The 23056-nt window shown below is 36.1% G+C and overlaps 2 protein-coding genes across 4 annotated transcripts; both read left to right on the top strand.

The window, feature by feature from the left end:
- Positions 1-258: 258 nt before the first annotated feature.
- LOC120577388 (protein MAINTENANCE OF MERISTEMS-like) lies at positions 259-1084 on the top strand. The gene is made up of 2 exons (XM_039828684.1): positions 259-436; positions 536-1084. Exons 1-2 carry the CDS (start codon positions 305-307, stop codon positions 1082-1084), a joined length of 681 nt encoding a protein of 226 aa, XP_039684618.1. The 5' UTR covers positions 259-304.
- Positions 1085-1829: 745 nt separating this feature from the next.
- LOC25500049 (protein VASCULAR ASSOCIATED DEATH 1, chloroplastic) lies at positions 1830-22499 on the top strand. 3 transcript variants are annotated; one of them, XM_024772813.2, is made up of 18 exons: positions 1830-2158; positions 3047-3106; positions 4440-4490; positions 4676-4741; positions 5606-5701; positions 5832-5933; positions 8041-8141; positions 8222-8406; positions 9765-9805; positions 9926-10013; positions 10182-10268; positions 11109-11163; positions 11332-11398; positions 12809-12908; positions 20687-20748; positions 20841-20880; positions 21019-21299; positions 21964-22499. In XM_024772813.2, the coding sequence occupies exons 1-18, from the start codon at positions 2027-2029 to the stop codon at positions 22198-22200; spliced, it is 1851 nt and encodes a 616-aa protein (XP_024628581.1). In that variant the 5' UTR covers positions 1830-2026; the 3' UTR covers positions 22201-22499. The 3 variants fall into 3 exon arrangements, with proteins under 3 accessions (XP_024628581.1, XP_013443820.1, XP_013443819.1); XM_013588366.3 differs by having other exon boundaries at positions 1831-2158; positions 20995-21299; positions 21967-22499; XM_013588365.3 differs by having other exon boundaries at positions 1832-2158; positions 20995-21299.
- The last annotated feature ends 557 nt before the right edge of the window (positions 22500-23056 follow it).

The raw sequence follows: 23056 nt of genomic DNA on the forward strand, positions 1-23056 counted from the left end.
GTTGGCCCATGGGAAGAAGATGCCCAAGCATGAGGGAGCGGCACTGCTGATGACGTATCTTGGTGTGGCCCAGCATGAGGCTGAGAAGATCTGCAACTAGGAGTACGGTGGGTACATTAGCTACCCCAGGCTGAGGGACTTCTATACCTCGTATCTTGGTAGGGCCAACGTATTGGCGAGTACGGAGGATCCTGAGGAGGTTGAGGAGTTGGAGAGGGTCAGGACATACTGCGTCCGGTGTTACCTTCTGTACTTGGTCGGCGATAGAAGCAACAAGCGCATCGAGCTGATATATTTGACGACCATGGCGGACGGCTACGCAGGGATGCGTAATTATTCCTGGGGAGCTATGACCCTCGCCTACCTATACGGCGAGTTGGCGGATGCATGTAGGCCTGGACACAGAGCGCTTGGGGGGAGCGTGACACTGCTCACTGTAAGAAAACTGAAATTTTATATTTATGTTAACTTTATTTTTTTGTTATATTTTTCCGTGCGTAATAATTTATAAATGTTATTTGTTTGGTTTGTGCAGGCATGGTTTTTGGCGCATTTTCCAGGGTTTTTCAGTGTTGATCTCAACACTGACTACCTGGAAAACTATCCGGTTGCAGCGAGGTGGAAGCTCCAGAAGGGTCATGGGGAGGGGATCAGGTATCGGTCACTGCTCGATCGTATACAATTAGATGATGTATGCTGGAGGCCGTACAAGGAGCACAGAGAGATCCAGGACTTCGAGGAGGTTTTCTGGTATTCTAGATGGATTATGTGCGGCGTCCGTAGGGTGTACCGTCACTTGCCCGAGAGGGTTTTGAGGCAGTACGGATACGTGCAGACCATCCCCAGACATCCGACTGATGTTAGGGACCTCCCCCCGCCTTCCATTGTGCAGATGTTCGTCGACTTCCGCACTCACACGCTTAAGGCGGACGCTCGGGGTGAGCAGGCAGGAGAGGATACATGGCGGGTGGCGGATGGCTATGTCCTGTGGTACACTAGGGTGTCTCACCCTCAGATCTTGTCACCTATTCCAGTAGATCTTCCGAGGCCTGCAAATGAAGAGCAGATCATTGCAGAGCAGTGACAGCGGTATAAGGCGAGAAGCTCGCCTGACACCTATGACAGGTTAGTGGCGCTGTTGCCTACGCTGATGCGCAGTTAGGCCAGGAGGAGGTCATAAGCATGACCCCTCAGTAGTGGTATGAGGCCATGACCCATATGAGGGAGCAAATCGCGCTGATTTTGACCAGGAGGAGAGCCTAGAGGCCGAGGAGGAGGCACCATCATCAGGATCAGGACCAGGACCAGTAGTACTATTTTCCTTTTTTAGAACTTATTTTTTAGTTTTAGTCTTTTGATGACATTGAGTTATGTATATTTGTATATTTGTATATTTCTACTTTGATGACATTATTTTTAATTTCATGGGCTTTTTTTACTTTGTTTAATGTACAAAAATGTTGGTTTAATTAAGTTGTGCATTTGCATCAATATTTATTAGTTATTTGAACTGTTATGATGAATTTTAAAACTTTGTGTAAAAATACTGTTAGAATGATTTTGAAATGTTTTATAGATGAAGATTTCCTTGGCAGTTTACTACCGAAATTGTTTAAGTTCAGATTTCCTCAGCAGTTAACTCCCAAGGTTTTCCTCGGCAGTTAACTGCCGCTGGTTGCCTAAAAACTTCAGTAGCAAACTGCCGAAGGGCATTTTCGTATTTTACTCGTGTGACACAGTCAAACAAGATGTGGGAACAACAATTCTCGAATTATTATTGTATTAAAGAAATTTTTTGAACACGTGTGAAGATATAAACGTAGCAAGACAAGAGAAAGTTCCCTCGCGGAGTGACGCAGTTTGATTCAGCATCAACTACCGACGTTGACTCTACTCTAATCAGCTTTCCTCTCTTTTGTTTGTAACCGTAAAACCAAAACAAAAACCCCACTCTTTTTAAGTTTCAACCACCTTTCCCATTACTCATAAATCCTCAATTCTCAGATCTACAATCTCTCTTTCTCCGATGGCTTCTACGGCTGTTGCAACCGCCGAATCGCCGCAACATCCCGTTCAACCTTCTCCTTCTTCCTCCGTTGTTGATCGTAACCATTCTTCCAATTCTTCCCCTAACTTTTTCAATTCTTCCGATATTCCGGTACGTTTTTCTTCTTACATTCGTCACAATTTATTCTCAATACACTTATTGTAACAATAATCTCTGGATATACGATAACCATAGGATACATTACATGTTGATTTATTGAAATTTCACTACATGCTTAAATTCATTTCTAAGAGTTTATAGATAGATAGATATCTCGTTATTAAAAGACCGTTGCATTGTTGTTTCTCCTCAACCAAGACTCTGATGCATGTGCAAAAGAATTGAAGTATACTAATTAAATTCTTATTTTATTACTTAATTTGGATCACTAAACATATTTAACCCTTAATTTTACTATATTTAGCTTGAGCCGTGACTATAACCAATTGTTCAGATTTTGTTGCGGATTCTTGAAAATTTGAGTTGCACAAGCCATTTATGGAGTTTTTGAAACAGTATAACCATGGATTAGTCGAGAATTATAATGCTTAACCATACGGACCTCAATCGGTGAATAAGGTCTGACGTCAGTAAGCGCAGCTTCTAAGGAATGTACAGAAAATTGAATTAGGGATATTGAAGAGGAAAATATTTGTTTAGGTTCCACTAGGGAATAAGTAAGCTAGAGAATTGTATTACACTGAGCGCTACTAACCGACTGCTGCCACATCATCAAGCATAGTACGGGTTTGATAAAACAAAAGTAGAATAAAATGACAAATAAATCTACTACTCATAACTAAGTTTTATTTAACATAAGCTATTACTTTTGTGCACCACAGCAATACAGTGACACACTGTTGACAGTTTTGTGGCTATATAACTGCTGATCTGTTTAACTGAAATTTGCATTTGACTTAAGCTTGTTCAAGTTGATGTATTAATGATCATCCTATATACAGTTTCTGCAATTCTTAAGCTTTTCTCTTTTTGGTGCAGTCTCCGGATGCATTAAAGAGTGAAGAGTATCGTCAACTGTTTCGCCTTCCACAGGAAGAAGTGAGTGATTTTCCATCTCCAAATAGATGTTAAACTTATAATGTCTCCATGGTTTCTTTATTGGTTTTCAGATTATCATTATATATCATTATATTATAGAATAGTTGACAATCCTTATGTTTGTTTACATTTACATGTTTTACTTGAACACATGCGTTTGTGACTATGTTATCTTTTATTATTTTTCATGATGCAATTAGATAATATCATTTTCCTCTACACTTGCGTTGTTGTGGATGTCTGGAATTCATTTGGTTGGGTCCTTGCCATACATTTTTAAGACTAGAGTGGCTTTTGAAGTTAAACCACTAAGGGCAAGTTTGAACTGGCTTATTTGAGCTTATCTACTTACATAAGTTTTGTGAGACTGTTTGGGAGAACTTTTGAAAACTGCTTATGACATTTTTCATTAGTTTTTTCCGCTTATTTTCATAAGTTCTCCAAGATAATGTGAAAATAGCTTATAGCATATACAAAAACAGATTAACTTTATTTTATGATTTGCTATAAAAATAGCTTATGTAAGCTTATACATAAGCGCTTATCATAGTAAGCGCTTGTGCTATAAGCTGCAAATAAGCTGTTTATTCAAACAGGCCCTAAATTATCCTTGTCGAGTTGTTAAAAATATGGAGATAGCATAATAGCCATGAAGTTTATAGTGAAGTGGAACACTCTTCATGCTATCAATGCTTATGCACCATAAATAAGGTTAGCAGAACATAATAAGGTAGTTCTAGAAATTTTGTAGGGTTAATTCAAGAAATACCATTAGGAGAATTTTTTTTCTCTAGAAGTACTCCAAATGGTCGTATAAAGAGGGGAAACAAATGGTGCCCTGATTCGTACTGTTTGCAGATGATATATTGGAAGTCATAAGATTAGGATCAATTACAGGCTTTAGATACGCTCACATCAGTAATTCAAGCACTGATACTTTGCTATTGTACATACACTTATAGTTCTGGTTGAATAGTTGAGAGATAGTAGGTAGAAGTTAGAATTGTAGAGTGGACGTTAGCTTTGTGAGCACATAACTTTTGTTTAAACAGAAGATAAAGTATGAAATGTTTTTTATCAGATAGAATATGAAATGTAATTTTAGTAGGAATCACTCTGATTCTAGCTTAGAGGTAAAAATTGGAAATCATAACACATCCTACAACTTAGTTTTTTTTTTTACTTGTACCACATTAATATTTTAGAAGTTGTTAGAAATGTGCATATTCATATGTTTTTTGTTTCGTATGCTTGTGAACTTTTAAGTTATTTGATTCCTCTTTTCTTTTTTCATAATTGAAGCCATTTCTCATTTGTTTATCTTTTCCTTTAGGTCCTAATTGAAGATTTTAATTGTGCCCTCCAGGAAAACATACTTATTCAGGTAATGGTGATAACTTGTTATTAAATTGTAATACCGTAATAGGTTTAAGTATTGCTCCTTATCTTTTCAACTTGAAGATCACTACTATATTTTACCAATGCCTTTAAATTAATAGTAAAATTTGCTTCAACATGTAGTACTTTCATTCGTTTTTCCTGATGCATTATTAATTGTTTGTTGTGCAGGGTCATATGTACCTATTTGTCAACTACATTTGTTTCTACTCGAACATTTTTGGGTTTGAGACAAAGGTAAATTGCTTACATAATAGTTTATCCATTTAAACTTATTCTTTGAAATCTATATGGTAGAGATTACATTTACATATCAACCTATATCACTTTTGTACATATATAAATAAGATAGTAGAAATATAGAGAAGGAAAAATTGAATATTATTTCGCATGATTATTTGTAAAAAGCAAATGTGCAATATACAGACTAAGGCACATGAATGCTAATGATGACTATCATAAAATTAAGAAGAGAATAAATAAAAACTGACATAAAAAAGGAGATTTACAATACTCCCTCTCAAAAGGAGATTTCAAATTTAATTCTTGTTGCAAGACAATCATCTCAAAGGAAGATCTGTAAAAAAAAAAGATGAACATCGAATGGTTCATATCAAGCTTTGACCCGTCATGGTAATGAGTTTCCGAGAGCTTGCTAATCATAGGTTGAACAATGGCTTTCAAAAAACCACAAAATGAATGTTCCAAGATGAAGTATAAAACTCCAAAAACCAACAGACCTGTTAAAGGTCAATTGTGAGGAATTAGGGTTTCTAACAGCCAAAAAAGAACTCGTATTACTATTAGGACTATCCTTTTGGCCTTCCCTAAAGAAACTATTAGGACTATATGCCATCCAGAATAGTACAGGAGTGAGCAGCGACCTGTTCTTTAGCGGCGGGGGCACGCATGCATCACTCGTTCAGAAATGCATACATGGACATTATTGGCAGTGTCTGGATATTGGTTGATGCCATTAAATATGGATTTTAATATGAAAATAATATTGTTTCCTATTTTGTAATAACCATAAGTCTTTTAGCTTTGGTTTTTTTATTTTAATTTTCAATAGTGCTGAACCTAAAAATGTCAACGTTTCAGAGAATTATTCCTCTCCATGAAATCACAGGCGTACGGAGGGCAAAGACAGCTGGGATATTTCCCAATGCCATTGAGATTATATCCGGAAGCAAGAAGGTGCGTTAGACATTGGGTAAAACCCATGCTACATTGTATTTCAATTCACACGTCACCTACATATTTTTTTCACACCTGTCTTTCTCTTCAACTATGCGGCATTCTCGTAATCCCCTTATTTATTTGACAGTACTTCTTTGCATCCTTCCTATCCCGTGATGAAGCTTTTAAGATTATTAATGACGGATGGTTGAGACAGGGAAACGATGCCAGAGCAATTATGGAACAGCAGGTATTTTCTACAGAATTCTGTCTTAACAGTAAATGTCAATAAGATTTTGTAGTATATAAATATAATGTTCTACATTGGTGTGCGATATAAGAAGAGTTGTATTCCTCTTCTACTATAGTAATCTGTGATGGATAAATGATCTGGTTTGAGAATTAGCGAGGAAGCCATGTAGAAGTCCACTAATTGAGTTACACCAGGATCTGTTATGATTTACAAGTCTTTCCAATTTGGCTTTTGTGAAGGATGACAAGTGAGACAACTCTAGAGTATAGGAATTTCAAGCTAAATGCAACTGTAACCAAGAGTCTCTGTGTTTTCTCTCTCTATTGATAAGATTTCTACTGATTTGGTAACAGACATCGAAACCAAAACTCTCCATGTAAATTATCCTATCTGCAGCATGTTTATAGAAATCATAAGAAACACATTTATTTTGAACTACTTCAAGTCCATTTAATAATTTCCACAAAGAATAGGTTTTTTGTGTCTTTGGCTAACCTTGGTTGTGTTATCAAAGTTTGACCCTGTTTCTTATCATTTATGTGATTTTATTTATGGTGGTGTAGTAAGCATGCTTCCCTTCATTGTATTTGTTTTAAGAAAACTGCCAAACTTCCAAGAAAGAGCATTATCTTGAGAGCTACTCTGGCATATAAACTTTTATGGCTCCTTCGTATTATTCAGGTCTTCAAGAGAATTTTGGAAAAGGACTGAAAGATCTTTGTGTTGAGAAGTCCTTCCGCGCGACATGCTCTTGTGCTTTTTGTTGAGTTGGATATCTCATGATCCCCTATTCTTCATAACTTTTTAATTTTTTTTAACTTGTGGACGAAGTTTTGGATACTGGTTTTGCTGTGAACACGTGGCATTGAAAGAAGGATGCTATACCTGTCCTTTGTTTGGTGTGGATCATGGTTGTCAAAATCGAGATCTCACCTAAGATCATTTGGGTATCGAAAAATCGTAAATCGTAAGATCCTACCAGAAACAAAATTATATTATAATTACGAAAAATAATTAGTATTACTGAGTATTTAGTATTATACTATTAAATAGTATCATGTTAAATAAGTATTAAGTATTAAAATAATTTGTCCGAAAAATAACTAATAAAATATCAATGAAGTAATATATTAAATATAAAAATTATTAAGGCTAAAACAATCAAATCAATCGAAAAAGAGAGTATACTTAGCAAATTAGCATTAAAAAATAAAATAAAATTAAGAATATCAAGCAATTAGCAGGCACACTCTTTTTTAAGGATAGCAGGCACACTCATTGCGTGACTTTTCAACATGCATATGGGTCAACAAAATCATAAATCAGCTTTTATTTTATTTTTTTAACCAATAAATTAGCTTTTATTATTCACTGCATGAAAGATACAACCGAGTCCAAATGGGTCATATGGGTCAAAAGGTGTGAAACCGGTGCGAGAGAGATCACTGCTCCCACGATCTTATGATCTATCTCTGCGTGCCAGCCACACCGCCCTCTCCAACGATTTTTGCACCGCTTCGGCACGGTTGAAGGAGAAGAATGTGTGAGATCGCACGATCTTACGATCTAGAGCGCACACTTAACAACCATGGTGTGGATTTAATAAGCTTTGAGATGGAAGAGAGAGTAACATTGAATCTGTTTTATGTAGTTAGTGAAATAAATTCTGTTACTGTTAGTGAAACAGAAAGATAACAGCTAAGTACTATAGATGACTTTTAACCTTGACCAACAAGCTTAGCCTACACCAATTCTCTGAGTTGGTTAGAGCTCTCATTAACTAAATATTAAACTACAATTAAGCCTATATTCTTCCTTTGAATGAATGTGATTAGAGAAATTTCTCAAAGGATTTTATAAGTTGGATGTTGATTCTTCTGTTCTTTTCATTTAGAGGAGTTATTATTCTTTTTCCTCTTGAGCATGTGACTGTTCATCCATTCCTATCATGTGTTACATAAGATTGTTCCATTTTAGCTATTATTTTCATTATTATTTTTCCTGTTTAATTGGATTACCTGGCAGTAAAAATTTCTATGTCCCAGTTAGTTGGTCGAAATTGGATTAGTTTTACCGCTGCCTTCATATTGTTATTTTTCTTCAGGAATCGATATCGGAGTCCAGCAGCCAAGAGAATGGGTTTTTAACTATTGAAAATGTGAAAAGTTCTGATGTACTTGACAATGAGGCACTTTCTACCGACTTGTATGTCCATGATTATAGGTTGTTGCTTTAGATGTTATTTTCCGTGCGACTCATTTACACTTTATTTATGTGTGAGTCAGGAGCAAAGGTAATTCTATTTGCAAAGACTTGGGTGTTCCATCCATTACTGGAGAAGACCCTATATTGATGGTTGTTCCAGAGGAGCAATCCAGTGCCGAACAGGTTGCTGAGTCTGAATTGAATAACAATGATCCCCCTAGATTGGGTTGCAACTGGAATGAGGAGGATATAGATGCTCCGACAAGTGAGTTTAGGAACATACCTATACCTGTATATATATTTTGGATTCACGAGTTTGGGAACATAGTTTATACCTGTATGTATTTTTGGTTCATATTTATACACGAAAGTTTGTGGTCATTTGAAATTGATCCGAGGGAAAAGATCTCATATTTTTTGTGTAGAGATGGTTCAATAGATGTCTCAATTACCTTCCCTGTCCCCATACCCGATTCTCATATACTTACCCGTTACCCTACCTATACCCAACGGGGATGAGAAATTGAATCTCATCCCCATCCCCGATGGGTTCGGGTATCCCCACCCCATCCCCCCGCATTGAATAATTTTTTTTTAATAAAAATCAAAAGTTTTTTTGCATCACCAAGAGCAACGTTGTAGTACATTATTCAACAATACGTTCACTTTAACATTTGTTAGACGGAATGATTTAGTTGATCGTTTAAATATCAATGGTAATTTTTATCAACATGACAATTATCAAACAAAATAACAAGACATATCAACATAAAGTAATTTTTTACACTTGGGATGGATTTGGGTATGAGTTCGGGGTGGGTACTTATATACCCGTTAACCGTCCCATACCCGTGTTTTGAAATCGGGAAAAACCCATACCCATACCCACACCCACACCCAGTCAAAACGGGGAAAACCCGTCAAATCGGGTTTGGTTCGGGCGGGTAACCACGGGTATGAGTTTTGTTGCCATGCCTAAATGTAGTTAATGGATATTATTAGAAACTTATTGTCCAGGTTTAATTTATAATTTTTTTTCCATATGGCACCTTAGGAGGAATGCATATCTCTTTTCCCTTACCTTTTTACAAATATGTCTTTCATCTTCGTTAAACGAAACTTGTTTCATTAAATTAGGGATGAAGATATATGCAAAACTTTTCAAACCAGTATTTCTAATATGACTAATGGCTCGGCTATTTTTTGCAATATCCCTTGAGCATGCCACATTTTTCATTGAATGAAGAATTGCCATTTCCTTATGCCATGATTCTTCTATTGTTTAGTGTGGCCGGTTTTCGACATACACCTGAAATATATATTTACATGTATATGGTTATGTATATTCTCACATTGCAGTGCGTCCAACATTTTTTAGAATATATGTTCATCAGTTCATGCATTACTGCTTTCTTTAAATGCCGATTGTTCAATCATGAAATGTATGGACTTCTTTGGTTGTTTATGTGAATTTGTTCATTGTGTAAACTAATAGGAAGCATTGTGTGCATGTACAAGCAAGAAACACTTCCTGTGTAAATGTCCATCATATGCGACAATCTACTTTCGTGTGCGACAAAGATATGAATTGCTGATGATTTGAACTTATTTTCTGTTATGCAGCCCCAGAAGCTTATACGTGCGTTGCAGAATCAATATTTCCGGTACTAATTTATTTGAAATGATTACGTCTGATTATATTTTTCTAAACTTCGTGGTAAATTTGATAATATTAATTTTCGAATTTATGAGGTTGTTCTCTGTTTTTAATTCACAAACTGCAGATAAAGGTTGAAGACTTCTTTTGGTACTTTTTCTCGGATGATGCTATAAATTTTCTTGAGTCTTATCGTAAAAGATGCGGCGATAAAGGTAGCCTGCATGAAACTCTTAAACCTATAGATTTTAATTTCCATTTTCATTTTCTAGTCTTGTTTGCTTTCCTAATATATTTCCTAGGAATGATTAGTGATAACTGAAGTTTTTTCCCTTTCTTTGTTGTTTTGGTGAGGATGATTTTATCTTTATTTTTTATTTCAGACTTCAAGTGTGCTTCATGGCATCCTCAAGAGAAATTTGGGTATGCTCGTGAACTGTCATTTCAACATCCAATAAAAATTTATCTTGGTAAGCGTCTGCTGCTTTATATCTCATGTACACTATAATTTCTTGTTCTTTCCTGAGCTTAATTTTAGTTTTGTTCTCCCTTTATAATTTTACTTGTTATTGAATATTAAATGGTCCATGTAGCCGACCCCACTTAGTGGGATAAGGCTTGGTTGTTGTTGTTGTTGTATTGAATATTAAATGGTGAAGCTTAAGCTTAAATTTTAAGGGAACAAAGTAAATGGCTATATTTTAAACTAATTTAGAACTTTTAATGGGATCATGGCCTTCAACACCCGTCTTCATAGAATTGTAAATGGATTATGCTTCACATATCTAAAGTCTGAAGTAAATTTGTAACATTATGTTAGCTAAATGCAACAATATAGAGAAAAAAATTGTTATAAGCAAAAGCTCTACAAGTACCCACTTCTTATAAAACAATGCAAAAATGTGGTTGATAAAAGTGAGTGGGTGTTCTAGTTAACTATTTGAAGAACTATGAAGCTATACGTGTAAGACAGGCAAGTCTATAAACAATATGAAGCCATTTCCCCATGTCATATTTTAGGCATAAATATTTAATAATTTTATATGGAGAAATGATATTTGTACAACCAATTTGTGACAACTTCTGTACAACTTTCTCTCTCATACTCACATGATGGTCTTATCCTCTCTCTTCCTTTTTCTCTCTCCATTGTTTTTGACCAAAAAGAAGATAGAAAAACAAGGTTATCACTAAAGTTGTCATGGAATGGATGTACAAATATCATTGCTCTTTTATATGATAGTTTCAAGGAATTTTGAAAATGTTCGAGGAGCTGTTCCTATCTTCCTTTCAACATGTTTCCTTTTCAGGAGCAAAATCGGGTGGCTGCCATGAGGTCCAGAAATATCGAGTTTATAGGAACAGGTTATTGCTACGACTTTCGATTATCAGTGCAATCTTTTGCATCAATTCATATATTCTTCTTTTTTATGTTTTTCTTTTCTAGGAATGAAGTTATTGCATTGAATACATGGAATATATGAAGTTTTAAAAAGTTGTATTATATTGACATGTATTTGTTACTTCATCCAGTCATTTGGTTATACAGACATCACAAGAAGTCAGTGACGTACCTTATGCAGATTACTTTCTTGTCGAGGTACAAAACTTCTTGAGACATTGAGAACCATTAGGCATAAAATACCAGCTTTTTAGTAATTTTGAACATCATAATTTTTTTCAAACTAAAAGTATCGAGTTTTGCATTTTGTTTGTTTGAGTGTTACCAATCATTATCGGTGGATAGTATCAGATTTTTGTAGTGATTTTTTTTTTTTACTGCCATCTCTAACACTCTTCAATCCCTCTGTATCTATACTTTTATACAATTATCAAACTGAGATTGCCCCTGATGTCTTGTTTTTACTGTTGCTGTACTTTGAAAAAACTATATAATTATTGGTGTTCGATTTAAGAACTTGATGACTATGGAATGAGGAATTTGGTCAAACTTCTAAGTTTGATCCATTGCCAATTGACTTTCAGCTTAAGGTCGTCTGTTGAATTGGTTTGTTAAGAAGTGTAAGAGGACTAGGACTAAGGACAAGACTAGTACAACAGCTTAAAGCAGCCCAATGCATGAGCCTGCTCCAATTTGGGGTCTGTGGAGGATAACTTTCAGTTTAACTGAAGTCTTGCCCATCCCATGACCTGAACAGAGAGACTGGTATTACAGTTGAAACATAAAAGCCAGGGAACATCAGCAAACAATTCTATGAGCCAGATTGAATATACTTTTCTACAAACACTCGAATAAAAAAGAAAAGTTGAAATGACAGCCTTGAGTGAAGAACTTATGAGCTAGCTTGAATAAGGCGTTTCAACAAACCCTGTAGTACACTTGGAAAACAATTTGCACATTTTCTGATAATGATGACTGCGGTACACAAACAGTAAAGCTAGGTGAACATTGTCATTATTTTAACATAAATGACTAGGAATTAGGTTACGAACATTTATAGCATGTCTGGAAAAATGGTTGTGGACTTCAAATATGGGGTTGGAGGAGGTAAACAGGGTTTTGGATAAAATATGACGTTTGGATGTTAAAAATTGCGTGGAAGTGATGAATGTAGCTTTTGCATTAGGTTGGAAATTTTAACTGAAATTACTTCACTTCAGATTCAATTTAACAAAAATCAATTTTACAAAGTTAAAATAAATGAATGATTTAAAGTAATGGTGGAAAGCACTGGGACTTGGAATTACTGTATATTCCACTGTCATCTCATGCATTTTATTGTGTACCCGGACATCAACATGCCTTTGTCCCAACTCAAGTAGATCAAACTAGCAAAAAACGGTGTGTTTTGATTTCCGGAGAGAAGGCTAATATTTTAATCGGCAAAGCTTGGGACAGTTGGGTTGTAATTGTGCTTTATTTTGTTTATTGAACAGTTAGTAACTTCGTATTTCTCTATCCAATGAGTTGTCCTTTTTTTACTTATGACTGGTATCGTTTTTTTTTTTTTTGTTTTGAAAAGTGACTAGTATCTTTTTTAATTCCCAGGGGCTGTGGAATGTAGAGAGAGACAAGGATGAATCAAAAGAACGCTGCATCTTACGAGTATATGTGAATGTGGCATTTTCTAAGAAAACTATATTTAGAGGTATGATTTTTTATAATACATTCTGAAAGACTATTATTCGATTGGTTTTCATTGTAAATAATATCTTGTGTGTAATCATTTAAATTATTGTACGTAGCATTTCTATCAACATTTTGGGGTGGGTTTCTTTGAGTCTTGTTGAAATTGGGCCTAACTCATCCTTACAAAATCCGCTTATAAAGTGATGAGTACCTCCTCCTTATAAACTCTTATCTAGAGTCCTATCTTTCCAATGTTGGACTTGGGTTTTTTCCCAATAAGTCTTTAGTATGTTCATGGTAGTGTATTTTGGTCAGGTCAAAGAGCATGGCCTAGAAGTATGTTCGTGGTCATTTCCAAGAAAAGATCTAGAAGTATGAGAAAAGCATCTCTTAATTGCCTCTATTAAAACTGAAAATATGTTTATTATTTCATATTATGTGGTGAGAGTGTACATTTATATAGGTAAGAGTCTCCTAGTTAACCCCTAATTAATAAGGAAGATTAATCAATACAATCAATACAATGGCCAGTGGAGTTGAAACTAAATAGTCAGAACTTTTCAATATCTCCACTAAGTACTTGATTAATTATTCTAACAGTCCCCCTTCAAACGAAGGGTGTCACAAACCCTCAGTTTGTCTCTAAGATAAAGGAATCTGGCAGTGGACAGAGGCTTAGTTAAGACATCTGCCCACTGGTCTTGAGCAGGCACATGCGAGACATTCAGTTCCTTCCTTATAACCTTTTCTCTCACAAAGAAAATATCCAATTCCATGTGCTTGGTTCTTGAGTGCAGGACTGGGTTGTGAGCAAGAGAAACTGCACTGAGATTATCACAATAGACATGAGGAATTTTACTCTTAATTTGCAATTCATTGAGAAGAGATTGGATCCAAATAATCTCAGCCGAAGCTTGTGCAAGGCTTCTATATTCAGCCTCTGCACTAGATCTAGCTACAAGGGTCTGTTTCCTTGCCCACCAGGAAACTAGATTGGGGCCCAGAAATATGCAGGCTCCTGATGTGCTTCTTCTGTCATCAGGATCTGAAGCCCAGTCAGCATCACAAAATCCGGTGATTGCAATAGGTTCAGTAGAGCTGGCAGGTGTAAGCATTAACCCATGGTGTAAAGTACCCTGCAGATATCTAAGTATCCTCTTGACTGCCTTCCAGTGATCTTCAAGGGGATTTGATAAAAACTGGCAAACTTTGTTCACAGAGTAGGATATTTCAGGTCTTGTTATGGTTGCATATTGCAATGCACCAACAATTGACCTGAAAAATGTAGGATCTGAGACTGTACTTGAACCAAATTTAGACAATTTTGTACTAGATGCCATTGGTGAAGGCATGCTATTAGCATTAATCATGTTAGCTTTCTGAAGAAGGTCCTTGATATATTTGGTTTGAGAAAGAAGTAAAGAGCCAGATGGTGAGTGATGCACCTCTATGCCGAGAAAATAATCTAGTATACCCAAATCTTTAAGGGAGAACTCAGAATTGAGCTGATGAACTAGATTCTGAATAGCCAGTTTTGAGTTTCCAGTGATGATAATATCATCAACATAAACCAATATAAAAATGCAGTGAGCTTGAGTGTGCAAAGTAAACAAAGAAGGATCACATCTGCTTGACTTGAACCCAAAGCTAAGTAAAGATGATTTCAATCTCTCAAACCATGCTCTGGGAGCCTGTTTTAACCCATAGAGAGCCTTGTGTAGTTTGCATACAAGGTTCTTGTCAGAAGATTCAAAGCCAGGAGGCTGCACCATGTAGACTTCCTCAGTTAGCACTCCATTTAGGAATGCATTGTTCACATCCAACTGCTGAAGAGTCCAGTTATAAGTAACTGCAAGTGTCAGAACTGTCCTCACTGTAACAGGTTTGACTACAGGGGAAAAAGTCTCATTGTAGTCAAAACCTGCTTGTTGATGAAAACCCTTAGCCACTAAACGTGCCTTGTACTTGTTTACAGTGCCATCTGGATTTTCTTTTACCCTAAATACCCATTTACATCCAATGGCCAGTCTGTTTGCAGGAAGAGATACTAGAGACCATGTCTGATTATGAAGTAAAGCATTATATTCTTCTTGCATTGCTAAATGCCACTTAGGATCCTGAAGAGCAGTTTTGTAAGTAGTGGGCTCAACATGAGTCAAAAGGAGTGTAGGGTTAATTCTGGGCTGCACAATTCCATGTTTACCTCTGGTTCTCATTGTGTGAGAGTTTTGAGGATGAATTCTGTGAGGAACAGGAGGAGGAGACTCAGAATTAGTAGACTGAGAGCTAGTAACACTAGCAGATGACTCAGGTGAGAAATTTTGAGATGCAGAGGGAGATAGAATGGTGATGGGTGTGGGATTTAGGACCACATTATTTCTGTGTGAGGACTCGGAGTGATGAGAACTAATAGATGGAGTCTGAGGGGTGTTTGATATGGGAGTAGTAGGAACAGACTCGGAATGAGAAGTTTGGGGAGTAGGTGAGTTAACAATGTGAGGACCAGACTCAGAATGAGAATTTTGGGGAGTATGTGAGTTTACAGTAAAGGTTGTTGAGACAGGAGTGGGAAGAAAAGTGGATAAAGTGGGACCATCTGGTAAAACAGAACACACTTTCTGAGATGGAAACAAGTCAAGATAAGGAAATTTTACCTCATTAAACACAACATCTTTGGATATAAAAATTCTACCTGAAGCATCTAAACATTTATATCCTTTGTGACTGTTGGAATATCCCAAGAAAACACACTCCTTTGAATGAAAATCAAACTTATGAGAGTTATAGGGTCTCAAAAAGGGAAAACATGCACAACCAAAGCTTTTAAGGAATTTATAGTCTGGAAATTGAAGGTGAAGTAAGAAAAAGGGTGATTTATTTGCTAAAACTGGTGTAGGTAACCTGTTGATAAGGTAAGTTTATCAACATAAGTTGCAGTTAAAAAGGCATGGTCCCAAAACTTTAATGGCATTTGTGCATGAGATAAAAGAGTGAGACCAGTTTCAACAATATGTCTATGTTTCCTTTCAACTGAGCCATTTTGATGGTGAGTGTGTGGACAAGTGAATCTGTGAGTGATGCCAAGGCTATTGAGATATTTTGTGAAAGGTAAAAACTCACCACCTCCATCAGTTTGGACAGAAGTAATTTTGTGATTTAACTGCAATTCAATCATGGTTTTAAAATTCTGAAATGTAGAAAGTGTGTGAGATTTGAGTTTCAGAGGATATATCCATGTGTATCTAGAATAAGCATCCACACAAGTAAGAAAATAGGTATATCCACAAGAGGATTCAACTGGTGCAGGTCCCCAAAGATCACAGAAAATTAATTCAAGAGGTTTAGTATATGTCATTTGAGATGCAAAAGATGGCAGTCTATGAACCTTACCATGACAACAAGCAGTACAGAAATCTGACAAGCTTTTATTTGGTAATTTTATATTACAAAGTTTGATAATACTTTGGAGCACCTCATGATGAGGATGTCCAAGTCTGCTATGCCAGATACCATACATGGAAGGAAAAGACTGAGTAGAACTAGATGTTGAACTACTAGGTAAATGTTCAACATTATTGCATTGAAAATTATTAAAATTGAAACCAGTTGAGGGACCTAAATGAAAAGAGGCAGAATTATCAGTTTGTGCTGGAACTTTATTGCAAACAGTGTTGACACTAGAATTTTGAGAGACAGGAGCAGTGGTCTTGAATGATTTGGTGTGCTCAAATTGATAGAGACCATCATGTCCTAGAATACCTCTTAAAAGCACCTTAGAAGAATCCTGAGATTTGACAAAACAATGATTAGGATGAAACTCAAAGTAAACATTGTTATCTTTAGCAAATTGACTCACACTAACAAGATTTTTGGTTATAGAGGGAACAAGAAGGAGATTATTTAGTTTTAGAGTAGTTTGAGGATGTAAAGGAGAAGTAAATTGTAAGGAACCAACAGAGGTAATAGCCAAACCTTGTCCATTTCCAATATAGACCTGATCAGAACCTGAAAGAGACGTGGAATCCATGAGGTTGGATGCATCAGGGGTGACATGATGAGTAGCACCTGAGTCAGGGTACCAGGCATTGTTGAATGAATTGTATGGATCTGAGCCAGTTAAGAAGGCCTGAGGTGCTTGACCTCTCTGATTCGCAGCCTGTGTGGGAGGCCTAAGAAACTGTCCAGAATGTTGAGGACGTGACATGTTCTGCATCCATACATTTGGAGGTGCACCATAGCCTCCTGGTGAGCCATAGGGACTGTAGTAATCATTTTGTGGGGCAAAGAAACGGTAGTGACAATAGCTTGCATCATGACCAGTTTTTGAACATATTTGGCATTGAACATTGGATCTTCCACCAAAACGGCCACCACGTCCTCTGAATCTACCACCAAAACGGCCACCACGTCCTCTGAACTGGCCATTTCTTCCTCCAAAATTAGGGTTAGAGTTAGGAAACTGATTGTTTCCGGTGCCATCAGTATAATTGTGGTTTTGAGAATTAGGACCATGAGATTGGGATTCTGAATTTGCAGTTTCAGTGAGATTAACTGAAACAGGTTCACTGATAGCAGCTTTCTTGAACTTCTCCTTTCTAGATTCTTGTGTGAGAAGCTGAGATTCAAGTTCATCTAAAGAAACAACCTCAGATTTTGCATTCACACTAGCAACAATAGGGTCAAACTCTTCAGGAAGTGCTTCAAGAACAACTTCAATTAGGTCCCTGTGAGAGACTGGATCTCCAATTGAAGCAAGAGATTCTGAAATTGCGCGAATTCGAGCAATGAATTCAGCGACAGTGCGTGAACCTTTCGTAATGGATCTAAGTTCAGATCGAAGTTGACGCGAACGTGTCTTCATCTGCGTGAAGCAGTAACTATGGATCTCATCCCAAACCTGCCATGAGTGGCGAAGGAGAACGAATCGCGAAAGTAGCGAAGGCGAAATCGTTGAAAGAATCCAGGTGCAGAGCAATGAATCTTGTTCTTCCCATTCAGTGTAAGCAGGATTCTCCGTTCCAGCTTCGCGCGCTGCATCTGTGAGAAAAACCGGTGGAATATCAGGTGAAATCACAAATTTCACCATCTTCGTTCCGCGAAGAACACCTTCGACTTGTTGCTTCCATTGAAGGTAGTTCGTATCATCAAGCTTAACAGAAACTACTTGTTTGAAGGTTTTGGATGCTGCAGCAGTTACGCGTTGCGCATCAGAGGGAGAAGACGTAGACATGGCTCTGGATCAAGAAGCTCTAGATACCATATTAAAACTGAAAATATGTTTATTATTTCATATTATGTGGTGAGAGTGTACATTTATATAGGTAAGAGTCTCCTAGTTAACCCCTAATTAATAAGGAAGATTAATCAATACAATCAATACAATGGCCAGTGGAGTTGAAACTAAATAGTCAGAACTTTTCAATATCTCCACTAAGTACTTGATTAATTATTCTAACAGCCTCAGCTTGTAGGTGTTTATAGTAGGAAGCATTTGGTGTATGTTAGTATTGGGGTAGGGAAAGCTTGTATCAATCACATGTGTAGGTGATTCGTGATTGTAATGAATGGGAATATATGTTGGAAAGACCTGTTGTAATGAATGCTCGGTCACCGCTTACTGAAACATTCGCTACAAGATTGAAAAAATAGAAGGGGAAAAACGCAAAAAGTATAGGACCTGGGATTTGAAGGGAGACCTCCTGTATAAAGGTCACATGATTTTTCATAAGCTCATTTGGTTGGCTTTTTGAGAAGCTCTTTATTTTTAGGTTTTACTCTTCATAAAAAAGCTACATATGAAGATCTTTGATGAAAATCTGTTTGGCTTCGTTTCTCAAAAGGAGAAGATAAGCTAAAAGATGGCTTGGCCAAACATAACTTTAGATTATCTATTAGAATTAGTTTATGGAAAATGCTAACAAGTGCCCCTAGTGCACTAGTTAAGGAAATACATATAGTAAAAAAATGCTCTTTTCAATGCTCTTAAAATTATAAAAAAAAAGAGAAATGATATTTGAACAACCACTTTTTGACAACTTTTGTGACAACTTTCTCTCTCATACACACATTGTTCTTCTACTTTCTCTCTCTATTGCTTTGATTTTTGTGCCACTACCTAAATTTCTTTGTATAATGTGGTTGTCCAACAAGTTGTCACATAAAAAGGTTGTTCAAATAACATTGCTCTAAAAAAAATGCTCTTTTCAATGCAAAATTTAGAAGTTAGCCCTAGGGGCACTAGTTAGCATGCCCTTAGTTCATTATCTTATATATTTAACGTTACTTCTTAGATATTCAGTTTTCATCTTTCTTAGTTATTATTACTCCCTCCATCTCATATTATGTGTCTTTTTAAAGTAATGCATGCTTTTAAAAAGAAAATGATTAGTTATGTTGAATTCAATAGTAAAAAGTGTGTATAGTCTAAATAACCATTTTATATGAGTGGTTGAAAGCAGCAGCAGTAGTAATAGTAGTAAAATAGTTAGGTGACTATTTTAATTAAATGAGATAACTTTGGAAAATGTTATTAAAAATTGTCTTAGTATTCTGAAGTGACAAATAATTTGAGACAGAGAAATATTGTAAATGAGACATTTATAATGAGACAGAGATAGTATTAGGAATTGTTTTCTTATTTGATTAGGATTTGGAGTTTTGTATATTAGTAAAATTAATGAAGGTTATTAGTGCTTAGTCTTTTTGTATAAAATCAAATCATTTTATCGAACCCTAGTAATATTTCAAAGTCTTCCTACCATTCGTTTCTCACCTAAAAATCATTTAACTTTAACAAACCAAATGTAAGTTAGAAGGCCTAGTGAGACATAGTGGTAAATTTAGAGAATAAAGCGGGACAAAAAGGGGGAAAATGTAGCTTCAACCCAAAATAGCACAGATGGATAGAATAATGTGATCTTCGGCTTCTGGACTCAAGGTCACACGCAGCATGTAATTTCCAAGTAATATTAGACCCAGTAGTGCCTAAAGATGCATTAGCTGTTTTACCCCTGATGCAGTTGCATTTAGCAGTGAGGCTGTTTTCTGTCTCATCTCAGTACCTAGGGCAATACTTGTTCAGAATAGTTACCATTGCTTTTAGTAGTTAATGATCCACAAAACTTAGCTGTTTTACCCCTGATGCAGTTGCATTTAGCAGTGAGGCCGTTTTCCGTCTCTCTCTCTCCCTCTCTCCCTCTCTCTCTCCCTCTCTCTCTCTCTCTCACGCAATGTAAGAGTTACGTTGCGATTGTTTTGATCATTGTCATGAACTTTGTTGAAGTTATGGCTTATTGGTTTTTTTATAAAAGAAGAGAAATAATAAGAACTTTGAATATGAAATCATAAGAACTCAATGCCCAAATGGAAAGAGGAGAGGCCGGAAAACACAATGGGAAAATCATCGTCGCAAATGGCCTCTGGGAAGACGGCCAGTGCACCTCACATGCTGGAGAAGAATGTGTGTCTGTCATGGCACAAGGAGAGCACGTGACTGAGGACGGTGACAATGCTTTGGTGTCTTGCAGATTCTGCTTCTTGTGAATGCGGTTTCATCAAAAAATCTCCTATCGTAGTAATGATCAAGTGGTATAAGATACTCTAATGATTAGAAACTAATCTTCCGAGATAAACTAAGATACTCTAACATATTATCAAGATATTCCGAGATACTTTTATGGCATCATTTGATCCATGTAGCTAATCTCACCTGGTGGGATAAGACTTGATTGTTGTTGTTGTTTTTGTTTTGCAATGAATTTGAACTTCTATTGATTCCAAGTGGGTGAACAATCACAGGAAAAATAGTACAGTCAACAATTGACGAATGTAAAGACGCTTATGCATTGTGGATAAACATGGTATTCTTATTTTTTTTGCATTTACATCTTTAGTTTTGCTGCTGTTCCATGTTTTAAATGTCTGTTTACGAATGTATCTATATTCCTTTCAGGCACATGAGTTCTTGCAAGAGAAGAACCTTGTAAAACAAGGTATGGCTATATATTTTCTTAAATTTTGAAGTGCCGTTTTCCTTTCATATAAGACTAGTGTCTACTGAAACGTCCTATTTTTTGAAGATTTATAATTTGCTTTTAATGACACAGAAAGTGGTTCCATTGCTGCTGTAGTTAAAAATGGCAAAATGAATTTTGATAGAGAAGCTAAGACGGGAGAAACTTCAGAAGGATCTCAGGATCAAAGTAATCCTACAGGAAGGCAAACTACATCCGATGCCATCAATGCTATTCACAGTGTTAGTGCTCAATTGCAAGATAATTTCATTGACACATCGTCGTCTGTTCCATCTTTGTTCAAAGAGTTTGCGACAAAGATCAGGTCATCTTTGAAAAGTCAGAGCAATCTTTCGCTGCTGCTTGTTACCATTTTTGCTCTGATTTTCTTCATGCAGGTGTGTACTTTAAACAAAAAGTTTAGTTTTATGCCTTCATTTGCTTTGTGGATTAGTCAATGAAGTTATGTCAAGAACTTGAGACTATCGTTACTTATTTATTTGGTACCAAAATTAAATTGTTGCAATTACTGGCATCAAGGTGCTATCGTCACTGTTCAAGTTATAGTGCATTTGTGCTGGTTTCCTTCTTTCTGAACACCCAATTTTATTTGAGCACTTCATTTTTCAGATGATAAAAGAAAGAAAAAAATGAAGAATCTAAATTTGGTATTTTATCTGTTCAAATAATGATTAGAGGGCGAGCCTTGGCGCAACAATACAATTGCTGCCTTGTGACTTGGAGGTCATGGGTTCAAAGTGGGATTCTCGTCCACACATCTACCCTTTCTAGATGCTCCATTCCCTACGCCGCCTTTTAATATTAGTCAGGACTGTGAAAATCACCCCCAATTCCCTGGTTTTATCTGTTTCAGCTTGATACATCTTATAAACTTGTTTGACTTTTAATGCTTGCTTGGTTACCAGTTCTGCTTTATTCTTCAAAATCATCATGATTTGAATTTCAGTGCCATTCTATAATGGTCTATTTAAGTATTGTTGCGATTTGCAAATCTACTACTTTCACCATTTACGACTAACACTTGATTTCATTATGTTGCAGCAGTTTAGCATACTGGTGCTCTTGGCCAGACCTCAACATATACATATGAACCCCCCTGTAGACTTTATGAATAGGATGGACAATGGAGTGACTAGAAGTCCTTCGGACATAGCGTGGCTGGAGAAAAGAGTTCATCACCTTAAAGATGAGATGTACATGGTTGAGACTAGGCTTGAAAGAATGCGGTATGAGCATGTTCTCTTAAAAAAGCAACTAAAAGATCTAGAACATAAATAACTGTCTCTCCCTCTCTATGTATAATCTTTTTGTATATACATGTATGATGGGATGTGATATGAGTATAGTATTAAAAATCGATAATTCATACCTTGTTGTAAATGAAGAGTTTATGTTATGTCTAAAATAGAGCAAGTGAGGAATTTGTGATTTAGGAATTGTTTGGCAGCATCCAGAAGCTGGATGAGGTTCAATAGAGTCAATATTAAAAATCTATGTTTGATATAGTGTAATAACATGGTAATTTGGTGAGAAAGAAACACTATGGGCATGCTTGAGTTCCAACTTTTTGAGGCAAATAAGAGAAAATAAATATGTATGCGTTCTGATCTAAAAATATATATGTATGCGCGTCATTAAATATGGTTAACGTTGTTAACAAAGGGGAGGTGAGTGCTTTTTCTTAACTAAAATGAAATTTTAGTAGAGATCAATGTAATTTTGACAAATTTACTGACTCAATCACATACATTTTTTTTTGAGAGGCAATCAGATACTTACTTAGTTTATAGACCTATATAAATTTTGCAAATAGTTGAGAGATCTACATAATAAAGTTGATTTAAGTTTAAATACTTTTGATGCCTAAAATCGTCCAACAATGATAATATTAGTTTGGATTAAATATGATATATGATCCTTTTTTTTTTTTTTGAGCAATGATATTTGATCCTTTAAAACATTGTGTTTTTAAGTTTAAATACTTTTGATGCCTAAAATTGTCCTACAATGATCATATTAGTTTGGATTAAATATGATATTTGATCCTTTAAAACATTGTGTTTATTTTAATAGACTGCATACCTGTTTTATTCATTTTTAGTCAAGAAATATACATTGATGGTATATTCTTTCA

The sequence above is a fragment of the Medicago truncatula genome, chromosome 8 (assembly GCF_003473485.1).
Source record: "Medicago truncatula cultivar Jemalong A17 chromosome 8, MtrunA17r5.0-ANR, whole genome shotgun sequence".
In the NCBI taxonomy this organism is placed as follows: domain Eukaryota; kingdom Viridiplantae; phylum Streptophyta; class Magnoliopsida; order Fabales; family Fabaceae; genus Medicago; species Medicago truncatula.